Source organism: Tremella mesenterica, assembly GCF_000271645.1.
Source record: "Tremella mesenterica DSM 1558 unplaced genomic scaffold TREMEscaffold_1, whole genome shotgun sequence".
In the NCBI taxonomy this organism is placed as follows: Eukaryota; Fungi; Basidiomycota; class Tremellomycetes; order Tremellales; family Tremellaceae; genus Tremella; species Tremella mesenterica.
In genome coordinates, this window is record NW_006711225.1 from 2,273,594 (window position 1) to 2,301,430 (window position 27,837).

A 27,837-nucleotide genomic window follows, 5' to 3' on the forward strand; every position below is an offset into this window, starting at 1 on the left:
TTAGAGTGAAGATGACGAAACTACGGATGGGTATCTTGGACAGTGTGAGGAATGTGAGCGGATTGGACCATTGACGTCACTCTGAGCGGGCTTGGCTTCCGTCGGAAACCACTGTCCTCGGTTACCCCAGTATTGGCAGCAGTGTTGTCAGGTTGTTATTAAGGGTCGTTTTTAAGTTACGTAATAACCCGTAATTACAGCCTTAATTTGGTGGTCCAAAAAAGAGGGCTTAAAAACGTAATATCATTTTCCTCATGCTGGGCTATGGGGACTCATTCCTGCATTACTTTGAGTAACACATGCACTGTATCAACACATTCCATCAGCTTCTGAAGTGACTACAGCTTCTAGAATGGCATAAATGGGCAGGAGTGACATGAATGATTCCAGTACAGTGAAGGTAGAGGACTATGGTGGAGGGGTGTTGTGTCACGTGACCTATTCCTTCATCACTCATAGTAGGGGATGATATTACGTTCTTAGACCTTAATAACCCACCCTGGCTACCCATTTTACAACCCTTAATATCTTAACCCTTAATATAACAACACTGATTGGCAGCACGCCCTTTCACCCCTTTACTTGTCACTATGTACTTACTTGGCTCCCTTGCATGCTTGGCCCTTGGATAGTCTGCGTCGACCCAGTACGATCCACGAGCATCTCCCTCTATCATATCGGCACAGTAGCGAAGCTGTGTCTAGGATTTTGACGGGTGGGCGGGGAAAGACAAACGAAAAGCTCAAGAAGCTCAAGATTGGACACTGATTAGCTGCCGGACTGCCCTCCCTCTGATATCTCGCCAGTTTGAACAAAAGCAACAGTGCTTTGACAGCTAACATACATTCGAACAAAGACTCAAGATGTCTCCTGACAAGTCGAAAGATACACAGACCGCTTCGAAAGCTTGGTGGAAAGAAGCTGCCGTGTATCAAAGTGAATTCTCACGTCTCACACACGATAACAGCTGACCATCAGTTTATCCGGTAAGCTCGCTCTGAAGAAGAATCCTTTAGCTCATGCTTCTTTTCTCCAGGCCTCCTTTTGTGATCACGCCGATTCTGGTCATGGTACCCTACGAGGTATGCTTTCCCGTATACCATATTTTAAACAACTCGGTATCGACATCATTTGGCTGTCGCCCATCTACCGATCTCCCCAGGCTGATATGGGATATGATATCTCGGATTACCGGGCTGTCGATCCTCGTTATGGGACGATGCAAGATTGGGAAAATGTCAGAGATGCTATTCACGAACAAGGTATGAAACTCGTCATGGACCTCGTAGTGAACCATACTTCCGATCAAGTAAGGTCCCTCACATCGAATCGAAAGAGTGCTGACGAAGCAGCATGAATGGTTCAAGGAATCACGATCTTCCAGGACAAACCCAAAAAGAGACTGGTACATATGGCGACCCCCCAGATACTCAGCTACAGGGGAGAGACTGCCGCCCAATAACTGGTCTCCCACTTTCGGTTCGTGAGTCATGATTACCCTGTGAACGTTGGTCTGGACTGACGGTCAGGAAGTCAGCTTGGGAATGGGACGAGGCTACCCAAGAGTACTACCTTCATCTGTTCCTCAAAGAACAGCCGGATCTCAATTGGGAAAACCCTGAGGTGCGCAAGGAGATCTGGGCTATGATGCATTGGTGGTTGGAACAGGGCGTGGACGGGTTCAGGATGGATGTCGTGAGTCGCAATAGGTCGTAGAAGGACCCAGCTGACAATGAGATCAACTTCATCGCAAAGTCACCTGGCTTGCCCGACGCTCCGGAGGTCTTTCCGGACAAGGAGTACCAACCATTTGGCAGGCTTTCCATCAATCGCCCTGAAGTGCATCATCATCTGAAGGAGATGCACAGGGAAGTACTTCAGGTAGGTTTTCGGAAAGTATGATCGAGCTGATCTGCCTTAGCGTTATGACTGTTTCTGGTGAGTCCCAAATCGAAGGACCTGTCGAAGAGAACTGACCAGCGGTGTGGGAGAGACGCCGGGAGACGGGCCCGTATCTGAATACGCGCCTTATTCCAATCCGAGCAATAAAGAACTCCAAATGGTCTTTCATTTCCATCAGTGAGTGTATCTCTTCCAAAGAAGGTGATGGTCCTCATGTGGTAGTCAAAGCTTCGATAGGAAAGGGGGTGGTCTAGGCAGGACCTGGAATCCGGACTGGAAGCTGGTTGACTTCAAGAGTGTGCTCAACAATTGGCAAGTGAAAATGGAAGAAGCAGGCGGTTGGAACTCCAATTAGTCAGTCGCTGATCGCTGTCCAATTTGCCAGGATAAGCTGACGAAAAGTATCGAGAACCACGACCAACCGCGTATCGTCAGTCGACTGACCTCTGATCATCCTCTTGACCGGGCGAAATGTGCCAAGTTGATCTCAATGCTACATACAACACTCACCGGTACACTGTTCATCTTTCAAGGTGAGGAGATTGGGATGGTCAATTTCCCTCGAGATTGGGGAGAAGAAGAGTACAAAGATGTGGAAACGGTTCAACACATAGCTGAGGAGCGTGAAATCGACAGAGGACTGCTGGGGAGCAGGATCCCAATATGATTGATTTGCTGGAGGGCATGAGGATGACCGCTCGAGATAACGGGCGCACCCCAATGCAAGTGAGTGACCCGTGTCCCTCTAACCTCTGGTGAGCATAGGACCTCAGGATGTGACGCTGATTCGTAGTGGGATGCCACGGAAAATGCCGGTTTCTCTAAGGGTACACCGTGGATGAGAGTGCATGACGATTATCAAGAGTGGAATGTGGCGAAGCAAATGGCAGATGGCTCCTCCGTGTGGGCGTTTTGGAAGAAAATGCTGTCTTTGCGTAAGGAATACCAGGCTCTCATTTATGGTGCGTGATGAACTATTTCGTCATTCTCATCTAAATATGACGGCAGAAGTCGTACTGAAATTTCGTGAAGTCTAATCAATAGGTACATTCCACCCACTTGATGAGTCCAACGAAAATATCTACGTGTACACTCGTCATGACCCCTGCCTCTCTCAAACTCTTCTGATTGTACTCAACCTCGCGAGAGGGCCACAAGGTAGGGGAGAACCTACCTCTTGGGATCCTAAGAAGTGGAATGTGGATTTGAGAGGGGCCAGACTCTTGATGACCAACGGAGATGTAGCTCTAGGAGCTCAGGATCAGAGGAATGAAGACGTGATGGAATTGGAACCTTGGGAAGGTCGCATTTACCTACTGTCAAGTCATTGATTATCGAGGTATATGTATATCTGCTTGTATATTCAGTGAGTTATGTGATATTTGTATATGAACATGCTGCAACTGATCGGAAGCGGTTCGATCGACCTCCAAGTCTAAAACCCCCTTTTCAATCTAGTCTCATTCGCATTTATCTCGCCCTATCATTGACAGCTTTCGCATTTGACCACTTGGGCAAGGGGTGTACAGTATGGATTCGCACAAACTACGTTTCCGTTCTCCCAATCCTCAATCGACACCACACCTCGAAACACCGTCTCCTTATCCCGATATCCTTTCACCGTACGCTGCAAGCGCATATTCCCGACAATCTTCCCGATCTGTACAAGACGAATACGCACATTCCTCTACTTTACCTCTACATCTCTCCCCTCTACTTCCTGATGAGGCTTTCACCAATCGTCGAACTCTCACGAGGGATCACAACAGAGCACGACCATCTTCCTCCGTTCACAGCAATCGAGAAGACTCTGGGAAATCATATCGAAGCCGAGCTTCACGAAATGAAAATGATTATGACAATCAATATCGGGAACACGGATCTCGTCAGAACAGTCGTCAAAGTGACCAACCATATCACAGGGATGACAGGCCTCACCGTCATAGTCAACGTGGTCACTCAGACCAATCAACTCGCCAAACCTCCAGAAGTGATCACACTCACCGGGATGGTATCCGACATTATGACTTCGAAGACCCCGACGAACACTTAGGTCCCATCCATACTAGTCCTTCTGCTCTTTCAACTTCCACTACCAATCTCACCCATCGAAAAGAATACCAACCATCCTCCTCTTCCCACCACCACCCTCATCGATCTTCAAGATATTTCCAAGATGTGGACTTACGCGACCATTCTCCTCGATTTCATTCCTCTTCAAGAAGATCTTCACCTGACAGATATATACGGAACTCAACTCGAGATCGGCCTGGTATACCCGTAAACGATGCGATGTCCCGCGAACCGTCTCGTATTTCCGCAGTATCGGGAACCACTTGGTGGTCAATGATGAACCCCTTTTCCGGTGGTTTCTCAAGTCAGGGCAGTGGAACGAGCTCAACGCCACTGACCGGTGATGACCCGAATGGTCGGACATGGAAAAGATGGCAAAGTTTACGATTAAAAGGCAAACGATCAGGGTCAGATTCCATAGCCTCAGTTTCTGCGCCATCATCCAGAAGTTATAAAACCGCGAGAAGCGAGAGATCTTCCAGGAGGAGTGATCATGGGATCAGAAGCGAGAGGAATTTTGTGGAAGAGTCTGAATTGGAGGATATAGAGGAAAGTCCCTCTATGATTGAAGGTCATGTTGAATATCCCATCAGGACAGAAACCCTAGAGACTGCTTCAGATCTTTCATCCGTCACACTGAGAAGGGCTTCGACTATGAAGGATGAGAAAGTGACTGAAATTCCGCCAAGTGAAGAGGCTATCCTGGCAGTGCTGGAGACTTATGGAATCAAAATGACTCGCAAGTTTCCTGATCTCAAGACGAAAAGTGTGGCTTGGACATGGGAGAGAGGCGTTTTAATAGTGTCTGTGACAAGTGTGAGTGACAATCTTAACACAAACACTGATCTTTACCTTTCAGTTTCATTGATCGTTACCTATCAGTTTCATCGAAACAATGGTATGAGACTGATGCACCGTACGGGTAGTCGGAATAACGATGGAACCCACACAGTTCAGATCGATAGGCTGTAAAGGGGCTACGTTAACAGATTAGATGTTGACTTACGGTCTCTTAGGACTCTCATGGACAGCTCAAATCCTACTAAGAATCGACCCTTCAAGCGATGTAACGGTAGTCTCCGATCCTGACATCTTGACTTGTCAGTCTCTTTCCCCTTCAATCATGCACAACTCAACTGACCCCTCAGTCCTTCTGGTCTCTTCCATTCTCACCACACTATCAGCATTGATAGGTCTCACAGGTATCCTCCTTCGATCCCGTCCGATCTTATCAATCCACGCACTCTTACTTTGGCCCACTCTACTGTCTTTATGTTTCGTAGGGTATACCGCCTATAAGAGAGGGAATTTGCAATTAGCTAGGAAATTGAATCAAAGTTGGAGTCAATGGCTTTCACCTTCGGATAGAGGAAGAGTTCAATTAGGTTTAGGTTGTTGTGGTTTTTATAATCCACTTCGTGAGTTGTCTCAAAATGTCACGTCAACCTCATACGATTATAACACTTCCGTTCCCTTTTTTCATTTTGCCGCGATACTGGTGCATTCTGACTTATAAATCTGGTTGGAAAGGTTTCGGTCATCCACGGCCATAGGACTTTGAAAATACTGCATCCCGTCCGATCTGCAAAGTCAAACAGAGTACCGCTCAGTTAGTACCATGGTGGGGGACCACATGGGAATCCTGAGTGTTGTGGTTTTTTTTTTTTCCTTCTCGTTCTCTCTTCCATTTGATCCGATGGACAAGTTCTACTTGAGTCTTCCTCGTCCATCTCTTTCATAACTGTCCAGAACTTCCAGCGAAGTTGAAGTTACCGTCCGAAAAATGTCGGAAAGATCACCTTTGATCTAAGATGTAATACACTTGAGGAGACGATGAATCATACAAGATCACGGAGCTAACGCCATAGACGACGCAACATATTCTCTGAAATGTTATCCTCGTTCACCATTACCAGGCTGTAAATCCAAATGGACTTTATACGAACGTACTTCACTCTCTCTATTCTCCCATTGGGCGTTTTCCGTAATACCACTTCATCTGGTCAATATTGTCATTTCGATATTATGTTCGAATCATGTGGATAGGAGATTTGGAACAGGTTTGACTCCTGTTGCTTATCGACTAAAGTGAGTTTGAGGTTTTCTTACTATCACTTCCTGATCCGTCCATTATTTCATCTTGAATTCCATTTATTCACGTCCACATAATATTTAGTCTTTTCATAGTTGGAGCATCTGGCAATTTGACCCCTCAAGTGGATATGGTGATATGACGTGGACAGAGTGATGCTGTCAATTCTTATTTCAGAGTGATTCGATAATGGGTAGAGCTGAGAATAGACCGACGGACGTGAAAGATCAAGCTTTGGCTATATTGGAACGAATTTCCAGTACAGGTTACTAGCGATTCAGAAACCTACGATCTACATAGCTGGGCAAGATGTGGTCAGATTCTCACTTATGTCCCCTCATCTGTCAATTTGTTCGAAGATGAAGGATCATCCTTCATACCGGGTTCATATCATTGCTCAATGGGGAAGAAACAGATGTAGTTTTAGGAATGAGGACGGGGACTGGCTCGACCGCTTTTGACTAGATGACTGGATGACTGTGCATTTGATATTTAAAAAATGACAAAAACCCCAGTGCATGTCCTTCTATCAATCAATATACTTTCAATTCATTTCTATTCTTCTTTTAATTCCTGATTATATTCTGATGACGCTTCTTGCATCTTTTGTTATCTCTTTCAAAATTGTTTGGATTATCACTTCATGTTCAAGCGGTTTTGGGAGGGAGACCATTATAGTTAACTCCTGGTTCGGCGGTACTGATCGTCAGTCGTCTTTCCAGTTTGGCTCAATATTTACACCGTTAAAACCATGATAGCTTTCCACATGGTAGACCGATAGGTGGATTCAAATGAGAATCGCATGGTATACGATATAAGATAGAAATGGTTCACGGATAAGAAGGACGGAAATACTCACTAATTACCGAAACAAGCATAATCAAAATCGATCTCGTCGATTCGGTTCTTTAGTGCCGCAACAACAGTGTCGAAAGCACAAAGACCGTTAGGATCAGAAGGACAACCGTCGTAATTAAGAGGGATGACAGCATCGTTACTACTCGTCAGTACTTACTCAAAAAACCCACAACACATAAGAAATCGAAACATCTCAAGAAATAGGACTCGATACGGATTTTATTTGGTAAAACATGACTTTCGAACGATGAAGAAGAAAAACGTTGTGATAACTCACACCATGAACCTAACCTGTTTGGTAGGTTGATATTCTGAACATTCCATGACTTGAACAGTCAAATGAGTGGCCCACGGTACTACTTGACTACTTTTGAAAGTATATTCTCCTCTCTTCTTAAGATCTAATGGTGTTTCTCCAAAGACAGCAGTGAGGTTCAAAGCGGCAAGAACATCAGCGACGACTACTTCATGTGTCGCATCTGCGTAAATGGATTGATTGAGAGGGAAATAAGTAGAAGAGGTATCGAGAGTTGAATTGGTAGTGGAATCGTATGATGATAAAGGAGTTTGTTCGAAACGAGCTACGAATTCTTGTATAGACTTAAACCTTGCTGCGATGTGGGACGAAACTTCATCAGTTTCACTTCAATCATCTGATAACTCGATCTGTGTATACACCTGTGTGACACCCAAATTTTACTAGACTATTTCGTCGAAGAGATGATAACACAGGGAATGAATGGGACAGGAGAAGAGCGGAAAAGTCTGAGTCTGATACTGTGATATAGAAAGATGAGTCAGAGGGGTAGACGCAAGGAAAGAAAAGGAAGAAGAAGACTTCAACTTACCCGTTGTTATACCAGAAACTGAGATCGAAATAATATTCGAATTGTTGGAAATCTTCTTGAGTGAAAAGTTTACAAAAAGCCGAATAACCCAAAGAATTGGTTTCGTAAGCACATAATTGAAGCATGGCAAGTATATCGTTCCCAGTAAATTTCAATCCTGAAACTTGACTATTAAGTCTATCGACGGTACTGTTCCAAGCTGTCGTTGCGAAAGCGTTCGAAACGATTCCTCCTATCCCACCTCTTGAAGCAACATTCGCGTTCGTACAAGTATCATAAGGTGCACCAGTATCATTCACACCAGGAGCTTCAACCATGATTTCGATATTAACTTGATCTAAATATTCCGGTACTCCAAAGAAACCTGCTGCGAAATTTTCAGCAGTTTTGACCATCCTATCTTGTGATTCGGTTCTGAAAACAGGTAAAGTACCTTGTTCTGTAAAATTGTTTAAAAGGTAACCATAAGAATTACGATAAGAAACACCTAATTCGAAATTTTGTAAACGACCAAAAGGTGATAAAAGTTCTGCACCTAATTTATATGTCCAAGTGTTCAAAAAATCTAATTCACCCCATGCGTCCCAAGTTCCATTTACTGTAGCGTTATGTAAAGAAGCTGCGAATTGTGCTGGTAATGCACCTGCTGTAGGATAACGTGCACCATGTCGATATAATAAATGAAGTTGAGTTATACTACATGATTCGGGTGCTAGAGGTGAAGCTGAATCGAGACCGTAATATGATGATGGGACGGAATACCAAGGAGATAAATTTCCCCAGGATCGTAACATGTCGAAAGTTGATTCGTCGATACCATCTTCTGTCCCAACGTTTTTCAAAGGGAATTCACTTGAAGGATCGGAATTGTATGCGTATACTGGTGCGGTTTGAATAGCAGCTGCTTCTAATCCTGTGGGTGTACCTTGAGGATAACCGACGATAGATTCAGGTGGGAAGAGATCCGAGTTTACTTTTGCTGAAGGTTAGCAGGGTACAGGAATTCATCTACTATATGACTCCATCCAACTTGCCCTCTGGGTGGGATGGTGCGCGGTGTGTGTAGAGACATAAAGAACAAGAAAAGAAGGGAGAAGCTTGTGGGATATGGAAGGATGGATGTGACTCACTTCCGGTAGGAGGAAACACATCCGATGTTGTAGCACCAACATCAGGCGCATGACTCCAACGTTTCTCCACAGGGTTGGCCGAAGTACCCAAGATAGGGAGAATAGCAATTAACACAGAACTCAACATCTTGTTTCAACTTTTTGAGTCTTTTTTGTACTTGTTGAGTAGGACTTTTATGCTCAAGCTCGATATCTTGATGTACGACCGTTTTGGGGAAAGACATAGCGGGCGTATTGACTAAACTTATACTTGCTCCAGTTTAGATACTCTGAGTCAGGGCTGAAAGACTAGTACGAAGAAATGAGAGCAACGTGCGTTTTGATGAACCAACCATGTCGAGGTGGAAGGAAACATGTGATGATTGTCATTTTGGCCCTGATCAGTCTTGTCAGCTTCTTGATTCACTTTGTGAGGAAGTTCATCATGACGCACATGTTGTAAGAGGAGAGAACGACGAGGGCGGAAGTGTGAGTGTGTTTGAGTGAAAGTGGGGGAAACATGAGAATTTCAGGGATCGGAAGGGATACCTAGGAGAAAGAGAATGACGAAATGACGGAAGTGGTGGATAAACGTGCGTCGTCACGGATTCACAAGAAACTCGGAAATAAATCAGGCACAATGACTATGGATTGTCTTGATAAAGTGAGAGATGGGCAAAACGTGAAGGATGTGCATGCAGTGCAGGTCATAAATAAACAAACGTGATTACAGACTCGATGCGTACAGGTGTTGGCTACAGGGTGTCAAGGATGTCATTAGGGAATGAACAGCAGGAATAGAATGGACAGGGTGGAATGGGACGGAAAGCAATCTAACAACCGCAACCTCCGACCGCAGCTGGTTTGTCGGTTTCGTCATCTTCCAGTAGATTGACCGTACGGGAGATGGTGGTGGGTTTAGTAGGGATGAGTATGAGGGGTTGTATGCTCGCGATCTGATTAGGTCAATTAGAAGAATTTATATGTAGGAGGGATGCCACTTACTTTCCTGACCAGCTCACGGAAAGCTTCCTCGATACCTTCATTAGTCTTGGCCGAGCATTCTGTGGTCAGCAAACAGTCTCGGAAATTCCCTCCGTTCTGAATCTTCGAGCCGATGGACTAGATATCGGTCTGCTCCGAGATCGCCCTATGATACGCTGAAAAGGGGATCAATCGAAGGGAGAGCAGAATGGCAAAGGCTAAAGTTGGAAAGAGAGAGTAAAACACACCCATGAACAAAGCCCCGAGACTTTCGGCAAAAGCTTTACCTTCTTCCGTCGTCACTTGTCTCGCCAAAGACTGTCCGTCAGATTTTTCAAAGGTGAAATATATCAGGAAGACCGCACCTTGTCCGCTTTGTTCCCCAGGATAAGCTTCACGATTGAATCACCGCAGTATGTATCCAATTCGCGATCCCATCGAAGTAACTCATCGAAAGTCTTGCGTGAGGTCATGTCGTAGACTGTGGATCAGTGTTCACATCTCGGGTCACAAGGTCCAACATTGAAGTGGGCTCGTAAGTTTGATAATCTCTGAAGAAGAATCTCTACGTTGAAAGATTTGTCAACAAAGAGTCAACTGACGAAAGAAGACCAGGAATTTACCCCAATGGGCGAGAGAGATATATGGAAAAAGGAGACGAGGGAGTGGTGGAAGGGGGTCATTGCTCAACATACATGAGTTGATGAGGAGTGACAAAACATGACACTCACCAAGTACTACACCCTGTGCACCACGATAATAACTCGCCGTGAGTGTCCTAAACCTTTCCTGTCCTGCTGTATCCTAAGCCGTCAACAAACCATACTATTTCTCCATCGCCGATACCGCGTCTACCATTACTTCTCGTGACCTTCCACTACTGCGTCTCATATCGAATGGTAAAACCTCCAACCTTGCAGATCAAAGAAAAAGTGTGATCGAAACAGTTGAAAGTGGCAAACTCCCCATTTGTCTGACAAGTTGAGAGATGATGTATGATACTATGACTCACCCAAATAGCCAACTTATACTTTTTCTCATCCACTTCAAGTCTAGTCACTTTAAAGTCCACACCAATAGTAGCTATGGTATCCTCATCAGCGAGGAAATCATCCTCTGTGAAACGTAGTAATAAAGATGATTTGCCTCTAGGTCAGTGCTTTTTCATTCAAACTTTCATATTCCATCCTGGACGCGTGGCCCATCAGCCAGAATATCAGGGTACGTATACGATAATATGGACGACAAGTAGTAAGTCGCGAGGAGTAATGAGGGATAGTACGAGTGATGAAAGGTGGAGAGGAGAGTAGGAAAACAACATACCAACACTGGAATTACCAACCAAAAGTATTTTGATACTTATGGGTGATTCTTCATCCCCTGTTATTTCTCGTCTCATACCCTCTAGTCTTGGTGGACTTATTCGTCCCGACAATTACTGTCTAGCTCTTACTCAGCTATACAGACTGAGGAAAGTGGATAGTCGAAGAAAAGGTCAAGTCATAGGAATACAGAGTCAAAAGTCAAAGCACAAAGTGTGATTGGAAAAGTCGCGGGTGTTTTTGAGGCACGCGACATGGGTGGCAAAAATCGTCACCACCAGCGGGTAAATTATCAATGACCACTTTTGGCCCTGTTATGAATCATCGATGACATGTATTCTGCAATGATAACATGGTCAGTAAGTAATCTAATGTACTAGAAATCAAAGGTGGAATCTGATACTTGGTGCATGAATATTATTGACTCAGGTTCATGTGGCTGACGAGTGGAAACAATCCCATCCCCACCATCAAGCCTCCTTCGTGACCTGTTCGGTCCCATCGGGGAATAGGGATTTGTTCCATACGCCGAGATCCGAGGTTTCCGTTTATTCTAACGATTCTAAACTCCGACAACCCATTTTCTCGAGATTCCGCCCTCTGCTCTTCTCCTCTTTATATGCTCCTTTTTGTAACCTATCCTTTCATGTGACCAAGTCTTCTCTCCGATACCCCGTTTATGATCTCTTGTGACTAAAACTCCTCTTCTGTAGTATAGTAGCCCTCCCTCAGAACCACCGCCAAGAGTAACACTGAGAAGTAGAAACATCGATCCAGTGACAGCGACAGGGAAAGACATCAACAGAAAGTGAAATCGATCGGAAGTGACACCGACACCGAACGACACCGACCAGGGTGGAATCCCATCAGGAGCGACACCAACAGAGTAACAAATCCCAAAGTCATGTTCACTCCCCTCCAAACTCTTCTAGGAGGTTATCTCCTTCATCTCTCCACATCTTCACTACTCTCCCTTACCGGAAGAGTGTTCGGAGTATCAGGTATCGTTTCCGGTGCTGTCCTCGGTGATCGGGCCAGTTGGAGATGGGCCACATTAGGCGGAATGTTTTTAGGTCCTCTGTTGGTTTCTATGACAGGTTTGAATGGATCTTTTCCGGATGATGGGTTATCGAGCTGGGGGAAACAAGGTTGGGCAAGACTAATGTTGGGAGGGAGTTTAGTAGGTTTGGGAAGTAGAGTGAGTTTGATATTTATATTTTTCTTTATCCGTTTTTCTCGGGATTCCCTCCTTTCTAAAGTCAAGTCATGCGACCGTGATCCTTCTTTGACACTTTATGAAGATCTTCCCATCATGAACTATGAGTCTTGGTTGCTTCTCACTTATATCATCACTGTCACCACGTCCATCACTGCACCAGGGATGATTCAGGACCAAATTGAAGATGAGCTTGGAAGACGAGATGGGATAACCAACTTAGAGTTGAACTGACCTCAGCTTGGATCAGGTTGTACCTCTGGTCATTTCCTCGGTGGTGTTTCTCGTCTCTCACCAAGATCCTTAATTGCCACCTTGACATTTTTCTCCACTTCCCTTCTCACATCTTACTTCTTTCCATCTCCTTTACTCTCACCTTCAACTTCATCCTTACATCTTATCCCTTCTGCCTCCTTTACACCTTCATCATCTTCAATCCTAATTTTGCTCACCACCGTCGGTCTCACCATCCTCCTTCAAACCCTTCCCACTTTCCTACCCCTGACTAAACTCCATCTTCGAAGTCTACCTTACATCTTGAACGGAATAATATTCTCCCTCGGACTCCAAATGAGTGGTATGATATCTCCTCTCAAAGTTGCCGGTTTTCTCGCGCCTTTCTCTCCCGACTTCGATCCTAGTCTAGCTTTAATAGTGATCACCGGGGTTATACCTAATGCTATTCAGTGGAGTATCATCAAAAATGTTCGTCGACCCAAATTAAGATGGGAATCTTGGAACGTTCCTACTCGACGAGATATAGATTGGAAATTACTTCTAGGTTCATCTTTGTTCGGTGTAGGATGGGCATTGACTGGAGTATGTCCCGGACCGGCTGTGGTAGGATTGTCTAACATCATCTTTGGAACATTATCATCATCGACGTATAAAGACAACTTGATGATTTTAGGGAAAGTAGGGACTTATATGGGTTGTATGTTAGCAGGAATGGCTATTGTTAAAGTATGATCAGCATAATGTAAAAGAGAATTAGGATGATCAGATAGACCTACCGATGACAATGCGGATACAACCTTTTTTAAAAAAACTATAAAGTCATTCCCCAAGCTTGAGGTGTTCCGTCCATTTCAAATATCAAATCAACTCCATGTCTAATTTCATCATGTCTCAATACCCAAGATTCTCTTCTTTTTCCATTGACTTTCAGACCACGCACGTAACCTCGGACGTCGGAAGCACCAAGTGCGTCAATACGTAATGGTCGTTTTTGTCCTGGTAGTCGGAGGAGGAGAGAATCGAACAGAGGGGCACCGATGATATATGTCGCGGAAGCCGGGTCTACGGGATAAAAACCAAGGGCGGTGAAGAGATACCAAGCAGACATTTGACCACAGTCCTCGTTACCTGATAAACCGGTAGCGGTGTGATTGTATTCATTCCGGGCGATCTGACGGACCCAATGTTGGGTTTTATGTGGTGCGTTGGCAAAGTTGTAGAGGTATGGCTAGGGTCAGTCCAATCATCTCAATGTTTCGTGTCCCCCTTTGCACGATGGGGGGAGTTGTGTGAACGGTACGAGGCAAGATTCATAGGAATTTAGGGAACCCATATGTGGTATGGTAGGTTGTAGCAGGAGGATGGCATGGTTGTAAACATGACGCTCACAATGTGATGACTTGGCTCATTGGTATGTAGATTATGTCCTTCATCAAAATGTCGATCCAGAAACCCCACAAACTTGTCATCCCCACCCATCAACTCGATCAGACCTGGAATGTCGTGCTGCTCTTCAGTCAAGTCCTTCAAACAGTTTCAAATCGATTACGATCCTACTCACCATGACTGCCAGACTATACGCCCAATGATCGCCTTCCGTCCATCCCACCTTTTCACCAGCGAAGGATCCATCTATGTTCCTCGCCTCCATAAAGCCCGTATTGATATTCCAGAGATTGCGGTAATACTTTGCTCGTTTGGTGAGAACAGCAGCTTCGTCATGCGCTCCCAAGTGAGTAGCCACGATGGACGCGGCGTGGTCATCGTCTCTTTGTCAGCTAACCGTCTACAGACCTGAAAACGGGAGCTGGGGGTGAGTGAGAGGGATGAAAAACTTACAGGCATAATCCAGTGTTCTACTGCCACTCTCCGCATGAATGTCGGCAGCCACATATCCGTGTGACATATACTCTGTCAGACCCGCTCTGACCTCTTGAGGAGTATGTTCTTCCCTATCTGCGAATCTGCACTTCAGCTTGGACCTTAAAATACGGAGTATGACCTACTCCAGCTCCGTATCTCTCTCCGGTGGCGTAAAGGCATTCTTCTTCACTGCTTCCCATGCCAGGTTCCAGTCGAAATCTTTCACTCCTACAAAAGTCAGCGTCGGAACACTTTGTGCCAGAAAAATCCAGCTGATTGGACAGAAGTGTAAGCAGAAGTGGGACGCAAGTTCAGGTTCACGAACTCACCTGCTTCCATGGCCTGAGCAATGATGCTATCACCATGAGTACCCACCATGATATTCGTTTCCACGATATTCTTCCACATTGGTAACCAACCCCCTTCTTTGTAGTCCTGCAGCATACTCTGGATCATGGCCCCAACCCGTTCAGGGGCTACCAACAGTAACCAAGCGGTATGAGAGCGGAAGGTGTCCCAGATGCTATAGCCCGAGTAGCTGACGCCTGGAACGACTTTGTCCAAATAACCAGAATAGTATTCCCATTTGGGTCGACGATTGGTGCCAGCATTCTCGGAGACCTCGTAAGGATAGACCAGGGTATGAGCAAAGGATGTGTAGAGTACTGTAAGATTATGAGGCGTGGCTCCGGTCACCATAAGACGATCCAGCTTGTCTGCCCAAGCGGTACGGGTCAGTTTGGAGGTCACTTCAAGAGTTTGTCCATCTGGTATTTCCAAGTCCAAGTTTCTGTTCGATCAGTCAAAGGCTTTTTGTAATCGGAGAAGGACGAGCGGAACTCACCGACGAGCTTGGTCGATACTTATGAAACTGACGCCTATACGTACGTCGACGACTTTCACATCGTGATTGAAAGTTGCGTATCCCGCCAGTATCTTGCCTTGACCTTGAGTTTCACCAGGCTGTAATTTACCGTCGTATGATATTCCGACATCTCGGAACGGTTGTGAGAAACGAGCGACGAAGTAGCCTTTGAAGTTTGTCGCTGGGAGTTCATCCCCTACCAGAATATGACTAGGTGATCAGTCTCAAAGTGTCTTAGAGTTGATCCCGGTCAAAGGGCGGGGAGAGAGTCCACCATTATAGACTCACTCTTGACGTTCATCATTCCACCCATAGATCTCCTTTCTCTTGGCATCAATGTTTACCCAGCCTTCCGGGTATGAGACATTATGGGGACTCCGAGACATGACGTTGTCACCACTCATGAGCACACTGGCTCTGCTCGCTCGAACCACTACATGAGGTAGAGAATCTCCCCAGGCGTCAAAGGTGAAGCGTAGATGACCAACACGAGATGCTATTCGATCAGAGGAGAAATCTCACCAGCGCAGATAACTCACTAGCGGACATTTCTGTCTGGATATCCCCCTCCTCGGCGTTGAGCAGGGTGGAATAATAATTGGCCGACGCATATTCGTGAGATTTATCGAAGGGTATACCTCGTTCCTCAAAGTCTGTGATGACTTTGCCTAAGCCGACCGAGAGCATAGCGGGTCCAGATTCCCCTTGCCGTCAGTAATTCGCTCTTCGAACGGGAGCAAACCCTAACCCATCCAGATGGCCGGCTGGTGTGTTCCCATAAAACCGTGGAACATTGTATCGGATTGGTTGTAGGGACACATGGAAGGGTCTTTCATAAGCTTCACAATACATGCTGAGAGATGGCTGACAATTGGTTCTGGTCTGTGGGGTCCAGCGAGTCATGGCGAAAGGGGGAGCTACAGCAGGTATCATCCCTCCGCTCAGATCAGGCTCGGGACTGTATGGATCAGCATTTATGGTGTATGAAAATGTATGCGGATGTACCCTCCGTTGCCTAAATTGGTGTTGACCCAATAGCATGCGTCACATGTCGGTGTCAAGAACGTCTTTGCAACATTCCTTTGTCGACCATCACCGAAATCCCCATGTCCCCAGTCTTGTCCGGATGGCAGAACTTCTTGTTCCACATCACCCGCTTTCAGCTTTATTGTCTTGCTATGTAAGATCCCCAATCGTCTGCTGTTAGACAAACGAGAGAGTAAGACGGCACCGATGACGACGCAGAGGACAGCTGCCGCTACCTTGGTTGGAAGAGATATCCGCAATGATCTCCGACGCTGAGGATAGCTAGGGGTGGGGATCGGCCTAGAGCTAGAGGATGCTTGTTTGATAAAGTGACCGGAAGAACGTTGCCTCACCATACGGGGAGCAGAGGTGGACATGGTGACAAGGGAAAAGGAATGAGTGATTCGAGAAGCAAAGATTCATGCAAAGGCGAGAAGCGAGTTGACGACACCAGATCTGGAGCCCCACAAGTGCCACGTGGTCCGAGTGTTAGGACGAAAAGCCACGTCACGTCGGAGTCACGGGCCGGTTTCTCGATACGGACATGGCCGACGAACCGACCAAAGGTGTTGGGAAAAACTTGGAGAGTGGTTATGAAAGCAGATGGTGAACAAGAATAAGAGAACCTTTGTCATGTCATGCCCGTCGTCACACCTCACTCTTTCATACTCCGCCATTCACGGAGACTCCCCCACCCCACTTGCCTTCCATGACACCTGTCGCATCTCCTCTGCATCCGCTTTCTGTACAAAACGTATTCTTTCTTTCCCCCGACTTTCCACCTCGACCAAAAATTATAGATTCGAACTACATCCAGGATGGGAGACGATTTGATGAGAAGGAATGCCACCTCTAGCATGACATTGATAGATATATCGACTACGAGGCCTGCTCCTGCTCCGACGGCCTCTTCTTCTCATACCCATATCGACACTCCTGCAAAACCGGACAAATCACTCCCTGGGTCACTCAAAGGCTTCCAAGATGGGGTGGAGGTGGTGAAATCCACCGAGTCCGATTCACATGATCCAATTTTTAATGCCTCGGTGCCGTCCAGCCCTCAACTTACTTCTCAGCAAGAACCACCCCAGGTGCCGATAGCCTATGTGACAGGAGCAAAGTTGTGGCTCATTCTGGTTCTGTTCTGCATGTCTGTGGTGAGTTCATTCCACCCATCTTCGGGCCGAGGTTGACCGTGGCAGTATATAGACGTCACCTGCCGATCAGGTGTCATGATTTTCATCACGGCCATTTCCCAAGACCTAGACGTTCCATATGTAGAATCAACATGGATCATCGTGAGTTTCCATTGAATATCTATCAGGACCCGGACCTACTGCTGATTGAACAGGTAGCATTCGCTATACCTTTCGCGACCCTTCTCCCATTCTTCGGACGGATAGCCGACCTCTTCTCCCCTAAAACATCTTTTGTGACCGGAGCAGCTCTTTTGGGCTTGGCCTGTTTGATCGCTTCTGTTCTCACCGATAAGTATAGCTATTGGGCGCTTCGAGGACTGAGTGGTGTGTTTGCCAGTGCGACTGTGAGTGTGTTTGCCATGGAGCAAGTGCTTTTGTGACGACAAAGCTGAGACTCTAGGTCCCTGCCGCTTACCGTCTCATTTTGGGTGTCTTCCCCCCTCATAAGCAAGGGACAGCTATTGGTGTTTTTGCCCTTTTTGGGTCCGTTGCAAATGCCTCGGGTAAGCTAAGAGACATGTAATATGGGAGTGAGCTCATACTCCAGGCTTGGTCCTCGCTGGTCTCTTTGCGTTCATCACAACTGAGGGGCAAATGTCTGCATGGCGTTGGTTCTTCCGGTAGGTCATCTACTGAAATTCTCGACGTCATGATTGTCTTTCCTGCTTTCAAATTTCGTTTAACGGTCAAAGTATCCGGTTGAGCTGACTGATAGGTTCGTGGGCATTCTCTCTGTCCCCATCTCCATCACGGCGTACCTCGCCATTCCGAAACTACACGGAGCGAAGTCTCAGGCGACACTGAGAGAAAAGTGGCAACAGTTCGACCTGATAGGCTGTGCTATACTCCTTGGGTCAACACTCATGTTCATGATTGGACTCACCATGGGAGGTATCAACGGCTGGCGTAGTGCATCTTTCCTGGTCCCATTCCTCCTGTCTTGGCCACTGGGCGTCAGTTTCTTCTTTTGGGAGAAACGTCTACCGGACGGATGTGCTTTGGTGCCTCCTTCCACTTGGAAACTGCCCAACTTGCCTTTACTACTCGTGGTAGCCGTTGGTATCTTACCAATGTGGCCTGTCAGTCATCGTCTTTCTCCCGTCTTTCTCTGCTCATAGCCAGGGCCAGGCATTGCCTTTATCCGAACGATGGGAACAAGTGGAGTCTGCGGCGATAGTGGGTTTACGACTGATGCCTCAAGGTATCTTCTCCGCTTTGCCCATGTTTGTACTCCCGTACGTATTCCCTTTCCATCCATCCGTGATGCTTACAAGTAGTCGGATACCCCAGCATGTCAAAGCTTCTCGATACTTCCTCCCCGTATGCTTTACCGTGTCCGCGGCCACGGTCATCGTCCCCATTTTCTCGCATGGTTTATGGCAAGGAGGTGCTTACTGGAGATGGTACTTTCCGTCTTTCGCGATCGGTGAGTCCGATCAAGGGTGTTTTAACAAAGCGTCCGAGAGACCTCTTAAGGCAAGTTGGCTGATCTTAGGCTCTTTCTTTTGTGGTTGCGCCTTTTCTGGAATCAAGTGAGTTTTTGAATTATTTGAGTCCGAGCTCGTGTGACTGATGTCAAGCGTATTATACATGATGGCGATTCCTCCCGAAATGGCAGGTGTGGCATCTGCACTCCTTCAAGTCGCTATTCAGGTATGTTTTTATGCTACTCCACACGCAATGTTCCGATAATCGTCCGCATGATCGATACTCCCATGACACCCTAGTTATTCGGACATCTCATTTGCCGAGTATAAGCTGATTTTGAAGATGGGCGGCACATTGACTTTTACCCTTCAAGGAGCCCTTCTCACTGTCTATCCGGGTGAAGTGAACAACTTCAAAAACGTTCAGTTGTCATGGTGGGTCTGCGCAGGATGGTATGTTCTCGATACTCTCATCGTTCTCATCGGCTACAGGGAAATCAAGCGGGCGGTCAATGATGAGGAGAGTGGGAGGAGCACTTTGGTCATTGATTCTTCCGAGAAGGAGGAAAAGGGTAGAGAAATGGACGGATCAGAAGAGAAACACGAGGATGAGTGGGGGAGATCGGCAAGTACTTAATCCGCGCGCATGCGTACTGTACTGTATATGACGTGGGGGAGGTTTATATCATGTGCTCTGACAATGCTACTCATAATTCCAGATCCATGATCCGATCGTGTGATCGGATCGAAGTTCATATTCCCCCACATGGTGCTACAAGCTACGTCGTGTGGAGGTCGTCCTTAGGAAATCGGGTGGTTTCTTGTAGGGTCTCAAAGCATGAGGCTTCCTGACGCCCTCTTACTGCAGATCAAGAGATATATAACAGAGTCATTTCAACTTGAGTCACTATGAATTGCCTAAAGTCTACTGACTGAAGTGAAATCGAAAAATGACTGACGAAGAGGTGAAAATGTACGACGTGGTATTGGTTGGTGCAGGATTTGGAAGTATCTATGCTCTGAATCGGTGAGTTTTCTCTTTCAAAACCCATGTTCAAATCTTCATACCCATCAATATCATGTCGTACTTGTCCAATGACTCAACGCTGGAATAGAGGACCCATGTTCAAGGTCAAAGTTGGAGGGAGAGTGGGTCAGGAATATCTTGTTTTTGAGCAGAGCATGAGTGATTAGAGATACTTCAGCTGACTTGATAGTCTTCGAAAACTAAATCTCAAATGCATAATCCTCGAAAAAGCCCCTCGTTCAGGAGGTGTATGGTATTGGAACTGTTACCCCGGTGCCAGGGTCGACACTCCCGAACCGGTTTATCAAATCCCTGACCCGGAGCTATGGGAAGGATTCGATTTTCGTGAGAGGTATCCTGGACGAGATGAATTATGTCGATATTTCGATCATGTGGATTCCAAGTTGAATTTCAGCAAGGATACGTGGTATGGAAGCAAAGTTATAGGTGCTAAGTGGGATAATGAAGCTTGTTTTTGGGAAGTCAAGTATGTTCGTCAAGATAAAGAAGGAGGATTGACTGAAGGGAAAGTTAAAGGGAGATGGTTTATTGCTGGTATTGGTTTATCAGGAGAGATTTATAAACCTAAAATTGAAGGAATGGAGTTGTTCAAGGGACAATTGGTTCATAGTGCTGTGAGTTTTTGCATGTCACTCTCATCCACTCCTTACACCTCCCTGCCCTTCACCTTGTTGACCCGTTTGTGCCTTTCCGTTCCTAGGAGTGTATACCCACATGTCTTCGATGTTCCCTCGTTATTCTCAGCTTGGATATAAGAAAGGGACTAACAAATATGATAGGAATGGCCTCAAACGGGTATCGACCTAAAAGACAAATCAGTTGCCGTAATTGGTACAGGTGCTTCTGGTGTTCAAATCATTCAAGAAATAGCACCTATCACATCCCAATTAACAGTCTATCAACGTACACCTAATTTCTGTCTTCCAATGGTTCAAAGATCTCTTTCACCTTCGGAAAATAAGAAGAAAAAATCAGATGGAACTTATCAAACCGCCTTCAATAAAACCCTTACCACATTCGCTGGATTCCCATATGATTTCCTCCCTCAAAGTCTGTTCTCCGAATCATTTGAAAAAAGAGAAGAATTGTTTCAATCATTAATGGAAGAAGGTGGTTTCGGATTATGGCTCAATAATTACCATGACGTTTATTCCGATGAAAAAGCGAATGAAATAGTATACGAATTTTGGCGTGATAGGATTCGTAAAAGGATACAAGATGAGAACCTCAAAGAAAAATTAGCACCTATGAAACAACCTCATCCATTCGGTACAAAACGACCTAGTCTCGAGATTAATTATTACGAATGTTTTAATTTACCTCATGTTGATTTAATCGATTTGAATGAAAACCCTATTTTGAAAATCACACAAGAAGGTATAAAGACAAAAGATGATGAAAAGAAATTCGATTTGATCATTTTAGCGACTGGATTTAACGCTTTGACTAAAGGAATGGAAAATATGAATGTTAAGAATGATAAAGATGAAAGTATTTCTGATCATTGGTCTGAAGGAGTTAAAACTACTTTAGGAATGATGGTAAATGGTTTTCCTAATTTATTCATGATTTACGGTCCTCAAGCACCATCGGCTTTTGGTAATGGACCTATTTCAGCTTCTATTCAAGGTAATTGGTTAGGAAAGGTTTTTGAGATGGTAAAGGAGAAGGGAATAGTAAAGTGGGAGACTAAAAAGGATGAAGAAGAGAAATGGACATTGGAATGTAGGGAAGTTTGGGGGAAAAGTTTATTTCCAAATGCTAAAAGTTGGTATCAAGGGAGTAATATACCTGGTAAAAGAGTTGAAGCTCTGAATTATATAGGTGGAATACCTAGGTATATCAAAGCTTTGGATAAATCTTTGGAAGATGGACTAAAAGCTTGGGATATAAAATATGATTCTTCAGAAAACAAGGAAGAACGATCTACCACTACGAAGGTTGACTAGTGAAGTACGAGTATGGTAAAGTACTCAACGTTTCCTGCGTATCATATCAAGAATGAAAAGGAGAATAGAACTCGAGAATAAGGACCGTATACACGATGTAGATGCATGAATGATATACATATCTACTAGCCAGATGAAAAATGAAACACGATCGACCAAGAAAGTACTCAAAGTATGATAGAAGAAATCTCAATGATTCCTCCTTCCAACTCCATGAACCTGTGCCACACGTTGATACTTTGTAGCCATATCAAACACCATTCCCTCGCTCAATTCCCCAACGAGATTACGGAAGATCTCTTGCCAAGGTGTTTGGTTTGTCGGAATCTTATAAGGACCCAATTCAGCTTTACGAGCGGTGATTTCTTCAGGAGTGAGTTTTACATCGGCGGTACGTTTGTTCAAGTCGATACGGATTATATCACCATCTTTAAGGTATCCTAACATTCCACCAGTTGCAGCTTCAGGGGAAGCGTTGAGGATTGACGGGGAACCGGAAGTACCGGATTGACGACCGTCTCCGATACATGGCAACTGAGCGTTAGTCGTGTTCGATTGTCGTCTGATGATATAAAAGTGGTATACAGTACATCATGTTCTCGAGATATAGAGGATTATGACAATATGTCGTATTTGAAAACTATCATGATAACGAACATGAGGTAATGTGGAAAGAATGGACGACGCAAAGTAATAAAGACGGTTTTGAGAAAGGGAAGAGGGAGAGAAGTAAGAAACTGCGAAAGATTCTGAAGAAGTAGAACGAAAGTATGAATTACCAAAACTCACCTCTACACCTTGTTTGATCAATTCACCAGGAGGAATCATATTAACCACTTCTGCAGAACCAGGATATCCTTTCGGTCCCGTACCTCTCATTATCAAAATAGTTCCAGCTTTTATATCTTTCCTAGTTTCGATATCATGATGATATTCCTCGGGACCATCGAATACCGCTACGGGACCTTCGAAAGCCATAGGATCATCAGGTTTACTCAAATATTGTTCTCTGAACGCAGGTGAGATAACGGAAGTTTTCATAATTGCCGAATCGAAAAGAGTACCTTTGAGGTTGAGGAAACCAGCTTCTTCCATGAGAGGTTTATCGAAGGGTAATATGACTCTGGAGTCGTTTGTGAGATCACCACGACAATTATCTCCCATGGTTTGACCTGAGACTGTCATAGCGTCTGGATGTGGGAGTTTTCCAGCTTGGATAAGTTCCGCCATGATAGCTATTATGTCAGCGAAAAATCGTTTGTCAGAACGCCTCGAACAGCGACTCTTGAGATGGATGAATTCGCTGCGAGTCGAAAGTCGGATTTAAGTACAATGAGATTGGAAATCGGGCACAGAACGGAAGCAAGGACAACTCACCAGGTAATCCACCAGCACGATGATATTCTTCACAAAGATATTTTCCAGCAGGTTGGATATTAAGCAATAATGGAAGATGATATCCCACACGTTCCCAATCATCGCAAGTCAAATCCACACCGATATGTTTAGCGATAGCGTTCAAGTGGATAGGAGCATTTGTCGATCCACCAATTGCCGTACACGCGGCGATAGCGTTTTCGAAAGCGGCTTTAGTAAGGATATCAGAAGGTTTGACATCTTCCATGACCAATTCGACAGCCCTACGTCCGGTTTGATAGGCGCAAGCACCACGTTCACGGTAGACAGCAGGGATGGAAGCTGATCCAGGAAGAGCCATACCGAGCGCTTCTGCCATAGCGTTCATAGTTGATGCTGTGCCCATAGTATTGCAATGACCCACTCTAGCTCGAGTCAGCTCTGCCCCTTCAACGCCATCGACAGACGGAGACTGTAAGACGGATGAGAAATACTCACGATGGTGCAGAAAGGGAAACACGTTGCATATATTGAGCTTCGGTGATTTTACCAGCTGAAAGAAGAAGACGACTGTCCCAGACCACACCTCCAGAACCGACCAATCGACTTCCTGCGTATCCTGCGATGAGTCTTGCCGTCTCTTACCGATGTGGAATGACTCACCGTTGAGCATAGGACCAACGTTCATACAGATAGCAGGAATGTTGACCGTCGCAGCTGCCATAAGAAGAGCAGGGGTTCTTCCAGTCAATCTCAGCCAATATATATGATATGGATGACTCACGTCTTGTCACACCCCGTGAGAAGCACTACGCCGTCGAGTGGGTAACCGAACAACACCTCGACTAAACTCAAGTAGGCCAGATTACGATCCAGTGCGGCTGTAGGACGCTTTGCAGTCTCTTGAATAGGATGACAAGGGAACTCGAATGGTGTTCCACCAGCAGCGAGAATACCGTCCCTGACTCGTTTGGCCAATTGGACATGGTGTGAATTACACGGTGCGAGATCCGATCCAGTTTGAGCGATACCAATGATAGGCTTCTTCTTGGCAGTGATTTCTCCCACTGATCTATTAGTTCCTCTATCTACATCTTTTACGAGAGAGGCTCACTTGTCAGACCTCCGTTCAAGAATCGTTCAACATAGCCTGCACACATATCTGAAGGTCAGCCACAATTCTCCTACCTTCCAGCTTATGGCACGACAAGAATATGACAGCACTCACCATCTTCAGGAGAATTGAACCATTTCTTGGATCTGAGAGGTACAGCAGGTTCTATACCCTCGGTCGGCTCAACCCAATCCAGAGGACTGGTGAAACTTCTTTCTGGACGTTCATGAAATTGTTCTTCTTGTTCCAACGGTGACAAGACATTTCCTTGCGCTCGACCGCAAGTACATCCTTCGCACGGAGCTGACATAGTGTGTTGTATAGTGATAGTGAAGTGAAGAATAGATATGAGAGAGTGGAGGGAAACATACTGTTTGAGATGGTTCAGCTTATACACGGGCAGAAGCAAAGTTTAGCAGCAAGAGGGCGTATGCGGACCGAATACCCGGCATTTCCGGCCGGCCCGGGCCGGTAACTTCTTGACCGACATGGACATAAACGTCGAGTAAAGTACGCTTGTACGAAGGGGAGCACATGTGCACTTGATCGATGGTAGCAGGTAAAATACTACTTGCAAGGGATTTTGTATCGATGACCACGATATGATGGCGAAAAGGAGGGTGGATTGAGGGCAAGCTTCTTGTGTGAGATATCCTTGTTTGGGCAGGTTGGCTCGAAATGTCGGCAAGAAGGGTTCCAACGTTCCCACACCCTCTTTCTGCTGCGATCTGCGATCCGAGTCTCACATCGCTGGCAATGGTCTATTTAGAGCGTTGAAGATCACGATCGCTGGCAGGTTGAAGAGAAACAGCAATATGGCAGCACACGGAGTTTTTTTTGATAAAGGACTTGACTTTCCCCCACCCTCCCCCACTCTTCTTATCACCGACCTACCCGGCCAACGTTCTGATCACTCCCATCCTACTCGACTTTGAACAAATATGACCTCTCTCGCTGCCTTAGCGGATGAACTGATAGCTACAGACTTTTCTGAAATCCCCATCATGTGAGAGCTCCGTTCCTATTCCTATTGTAGTGCCTACTGACCATGAGTGACTTGACCGATGCTGCGTCGCCTTCGCTAGAAAAGCGTGAACTTCTGGCGAAGGAAATCCGTCATGCCTGTCTTAACGCTGGATTCTTCTATGGTAAGTTCTCATATCATACACCAAGTGTTTAGAAGCTGATCCAGCAGTCAAAAATCATCCAGTCCCATCCGCTATCATAAATCGTACTTTTTCCATGTCCGAGTCATTCTTCCATCTCCCCGTGGAAGCTAAAGAAACGGTATGTTATCCTTGATCTATCATATGTGATTGACGGATAGGTGGATGTATCTCACTCTTCTAACTTCCGTGGATATATGGGACTTTTGACGGAGAACAATGATCCCGCTAACAAAGGTGAAATGCATGAGGCTTTCAATATTGGTTTAGACCCGACTTTAGCCCCGGATGTGTTCAAGCATCAAGAAGACAAGAGGGTTCAAGGGGAGACGGAGGATTTGGAGCATAGTGAGAATCTTTGGCCTTCTCAGAGCGATTGGAGAGATGCTGCAAACTTCGTGAGCTTACTCTTTCCCTGGCTATGAGCCTACTGATCACAGAAAGCGGCAGTATTAGAATATTAGTGAGTTTGTACACCTTCTCTTCCCCCTCGTATCTCCTCCTGTCTCACTTCTTTTTCTTTCGTCCCCCAATCTACCCTTTCCTGTTCTCCCTGTCTCTACCTTCTTTCAGACACAGCACAGATGAGAGAGTTGAGCAAAGTTCCGCACTCCTGAAACTGGGACAATCCTTGTTCCCCTTGTTTGCCTTAGCTCTTGATCTACCCGAAAACTTTTTCGATGATAAAGTGAGTACATACATACATTCTTCATTACTTACTCAAGAGCTGAACGTCCAGATCCAACATCCCGCGGCGATTATGAGATTATTACATTACCCAGCAATGGGTAATGCAGAAGTAGACGAACGAACACCTGGGATCGGAGTGAGTATCCTCCCCTCACCGCATGATTACGAATCTATGATCTGACATTGAGGCTCATACGGACTTTGAATGTTTCACCATCTTGTGTCAAGGTGATGTACCTGGTTTACAGGTACAAAATCGTAAAGGTGTTTGTGAGTATTTTCTCATGCTAAGTATGAAGATATGATGAAGTTGACAGATAGGGATAGACGCAGTTTGTATACCTGGAACATTTATCATCAACATAGGTGATCAATTCGCCAGATGGACGAGTGAGTCAGGCCTGATTTTCTCCGTTAGAACGTTATCGCTACATCTGTCGTCAGCCTCTTTACAAATATATCCAACTATACCATGAAATTCCTTTATAATTCCTCACATGTAACGTCATCAATGGCTTTTCCTTAGAGGAGAGCGCAGCTTGGGGTCCAGATGACACTAAGAGAGAAATGAAAAAGACAAAAAAAAGAGTTTGATAGAGATGAGTGGAATGTTACTAACACCCAGATGACATATTCGTTTCCACTCGACATCGTGCACTCCCAGCTAAAACTCATCCTCGATATTCTATCCCTTTTTTCTTCGGATGTGACCATGACGTACCTCTCATACCTCCTCCTACTTGCGTGACAGTGGACAGACCTTGGAGATACCAACCTATCACTGCTGGGAAATACGTCAAGATGCGTTTAAGTGAGGTATATAATGTCAAGAAAGATCAAACCATCTCCTGACAAAGAGGCATGTAGAGTGTTGAAGTGATAGTTACTCTGTATCAGACAAGTGTGGCAGAGTGAATGCGACGGTCCGCCCCAGACTCGTGTGGGGATTAAGATCATCTTATATGAAAAGCAGTGCAAGAAAGAAATGCATCATGTATCTAAATCTATACTACTTGAACGTCTTTCTCTTCTCTTGAAGTCTTCACTTGTACCTTCATCGACATTGGAAGGTTTGATACGTTCACTCTTACTTCTTTTAATCTTATCTTTCCTTCCTTCTGAACTACCTGAACTTCGGATCTCAGAATCTTCCCCTAATTTCTCTCTCGGTGCTCTTTCTTTGAGCCGTTTCCGACGTTCTTCTCTTTCTTCTGATGTTTCATCTCGAGCGGCTCTTCGACGTTCTTGTCCTTCCACTGAATTGTCATTTTTCTCCTTCACCCTTTTTCTCTCTTCTTTCCCTTCTGTTATCCTCTCATCTCCATCCTTTTTCTCCCGCTTTGGTCTCTCTTCTCTGGACGCTTTCTCATACTTTATCCTTCGTTTCTCTTCACTTTGACGTAAATCTGGTTGTTTTCTATCTTCTGATTTCTCTTGACTTCGACTTCTTGATCCCTCACCAGCATCTGATCTTTCTCTCCTTTCACTTCTCA

The 27,837-nt window shown here is 45.4% G+C and overlaps 9 protein-coding genes across 9 annotated transcripts, besides 5 other annotated features; 5 read left to right on the top strand and 4 right to left on the bottom strand.

Moving 5' to 3' along the window:
* Positions 1-863: 863 nt before the first annotated feature.
* On the top strand, positions 864-3,233 carry TREMEDRAFT_66927 (uncharacterized protein; the record flags this gene model as incomplete). Its single annotated transcript, XM_007001834.1, has 13 exons — positions 864-936; positions 979-986; positions 1,037-1,309; positions 1,353-1,483; positions 1,530-1,695; positions 1,738-1,881; positions 1,922-1,938; positions 1,981-2,079; positions 2,125-2,256; positions 2,305-2,503; positions 2,539-2,628; positions 2,696-2,864; positions 2,947-3,233. The coding sequence occupies 13 exons, from the start codon at positions 864-866 to the stop codon at positions 3,231-3,233; spliced, it is 1,788 nt and encodes a 595-aa protein (XP_007001896.1).
* A 961-nt stretch (positions 3,234-4,194) lies between these two features.
* Positions 4,195-4,791: a sequence feature (Protein overlapping with rRNA (TREMEDRAFT_58690, EIW72518.1) was converted to a misc_feature.).
* Positions 4,792-4,969: 178 nt separating this feature from the next.
* Positions 4,970-5,075: a sequence feature (Protein overlapping with rRNA (TREMEDRAFT_58690, EIW72518.1) was converted to a misc_feature.).
* Positions 5,076-5,123: 48 nt separating this feature from the next.
* Positions 5,124-5,393: a sequence feature (Protein overlapping with rRNA (TREMEDRAFT_58690, EIW72518.1) was converted to a misc_feature.).
* Positions 5,394-5,843: 450 nt separating this feature from the next.
* Positions 5,844-6,063: a sequence feature (Protein overlapping with rRNA (TREMEDRAFT_58690, EIW72518.1) was converted to a misc_feature.).
* A 213-nt stretch (positions 6,064-6,276) lies between these two features.
* Positions 6,277-6,340: a sequence feature (Protein overlapping with rRNA (TREMEDRAFT_58690, EIW72518.1) was converted to a misc_feature.).
* A 228-nt stretch (positions 6,341-6,568) lies between these two features.
* Positions 6,569-9,102, bottom strand: TREMEDRAFT_41805 (uncharacterized protein). The gene is made up of 5 exons (XM_007000894.1): positions 8,904-9,102; positions 7,774-8,752; positions 7,203-7,568; positions 6,927-7,064; positions 6,569-6,766 (listed from the first exon to the last, which is right to left on the bottom strand). Exons 1-5 carry the CDS (start codon positions 9,028-9,030, stop codon positions 6,715-6,717), a joined length of 1,662 nt encoding a protein of 553 aa, XP_007000956.1. The 5' UTR covers positions 9,031-9,102; the 3' UTR covers positions 6,569-6,714.
* Positions 9,103-9,851: 749 nt separating this feature from the next.
* Positions 9,852-11,265, bottom strand: TREMEDRAFT_26769 (uncharacterized protein; the record flags this gene model as incomplete). Its single annotated transcript, XM_007000729.1, has 6 exons — positions 9,852-9,946; positions 10,115-10,184; positions 10,232-10,347; positions 10,598-10,670; positions 10,879-11,012; positions 11,190-11,265. The coding sequence occupies 6 exons, from the start codon at positions 11,263-11,265 to the stop codon at positions 9,852-9,854; spliced, it is 564 nt and encodes a 187-aa protein (XP_007000791.1).
* An 827-nt stretch (positions 11,266-12,092) lies between these two features.
* On the top strand, positions 12,093-13,373 carry TREMEDRAFT_66929 (uncharacterized protein; the record flags this gene model as incomplete). Its single annotated transcript, XM_007001835.1, has 2 exons — positions 12,093-12,386; positions 12,645-13,373. 2 exons carry the CDS (start codon positions 12,093-12,095, stop codon positions 13,371-13,373), a joined length of 1,023 nt encoding a protein of 340 aa, XP_007001897.1.
* Positions 13,374-13,452: 79 nt separating this feature from the next.
* TREMEDRAFT_26302 (uncharacterized protein) lies at positions 13,453-16,751 on the bottom strand (the record flags this gene model as incomplete). Its single annotated transcript, XM_007000683.1, has 12 exons — positions 13,453-13,869; positions 14,031-14,147; positions 14,203-14,408; positions 14,481-14,593; positions 14,648-14,732; positions 14,834-15,294; positions 15,349-15,579; positions 15,658-15,865; positions 15,909-16,073; positions 16,118-16,198; positions 16,239-16,327; positions 16,375-16,751. 12 exons carry the CDS (start codon positions 16,749-16,751, stop codon positions 13,453-13,455), a joined length of 2,550 nt encoding a protein of 849 aa, XP_007000745.1.
* A 282-nt stretch (positions 16,752-17,033) lies between these two features.
* On the top strand, positions 17,034-19,743 carry TREMEDRAFT_36752 (uncharacterized protein). The gene is made up of 11 exons (XM_007000779.1): positions 17,034-17,552; positions 17,598-17,693; positions 17,747-17,938; positions 17,995-18,097; positions 18,142-18,214; positions 18,310-18,673; positions 18,717-18,829; positions 18,872-19,020; positions 19,090-19,126; positions 19,175-19,247; positions 19,365-19,743. The coding sequence occupies exons 1-11, from the start codon at positions 17,214-17,216 to the stop codon at positions 19,656-19,658; spliced, it is 1,833 nt and encodes a 610-aa protein (XP_007000841.1). The 5' UTR covers positions 17,034-17,213; the 3' UTR covers positions 19,659-19,743.
* A 496-nt stretch (positions 19,744-20,239) lies between these two features.
* Positions 20,240-22,018, top strand: TREMEDRAFT_26263 (uncharacterized protein; the record flags this gene model as incomplete). The annotated part of the gene is made up of 2 exons (XM_007000679.1): positions 20,240-20,683; positions 20,849-22,018. Coding segments are annotated over 2 exons (1,614 nt in total), but the record flags the coding sequence as incomplete, so codon positions are not given.
* Positions 22,019-22,106: 88 nt separating this feature from the next.
* On the bottom strand, positions 22,107-25,270 carry TREMEDRAFT_36755 (uncharacterized protein). Its single transcript, XM_007000780.1, has 8 exons — positions 24,603-25,270; positions 24,489-24,536; positions 24,159-24,441; positions 24,038-24,114; positions 23,873-23,993; positions 23,396-23,799; positions 22,808-23,253; positions 22,107-22,552 (listed from the first exon to the last, which is right to left on the bottom strand). The coding sequence occupies exons 1-8, from the start codon at positions 24,796-24,798 to the stop codon at positions 22,208-22,210; spliced, it is 1,920 nt and encodes a 639-aa protein (XP_007000842.1). The 5' UTR covers positions 24,799-25,270; the 3' UTR covers positions 22,107-22,207.
* A 266-nt stretch (positions 25,271-25,536) lies between these two features.
* TREMEDRAFT_24489 (uncharacterized protein) lies at positions 25,537-27,196 on the top strand (the record flags this gene model as incomplete). The annotated part of the gene is made up of 8 exons (XM_007000442.1): positions 25,537-25,636; positions 25,681-25,775; positions 25,816-26,052; positions 26,253-26,342; positions 26,394-26,480; positions 26,533-26,614; positions 26,666-26,734; positions 26,970-27,196. 8 exons carry the CDS (start codon positions 25,537-25,539, stop codon positions 27,194-27,196), a joined length of 987 nt encoding a protein of 328 aa, XP_007000504.1.
* Between the last annotated feature and the right edge of the window lie 641 nt (positions 27,197-27,837).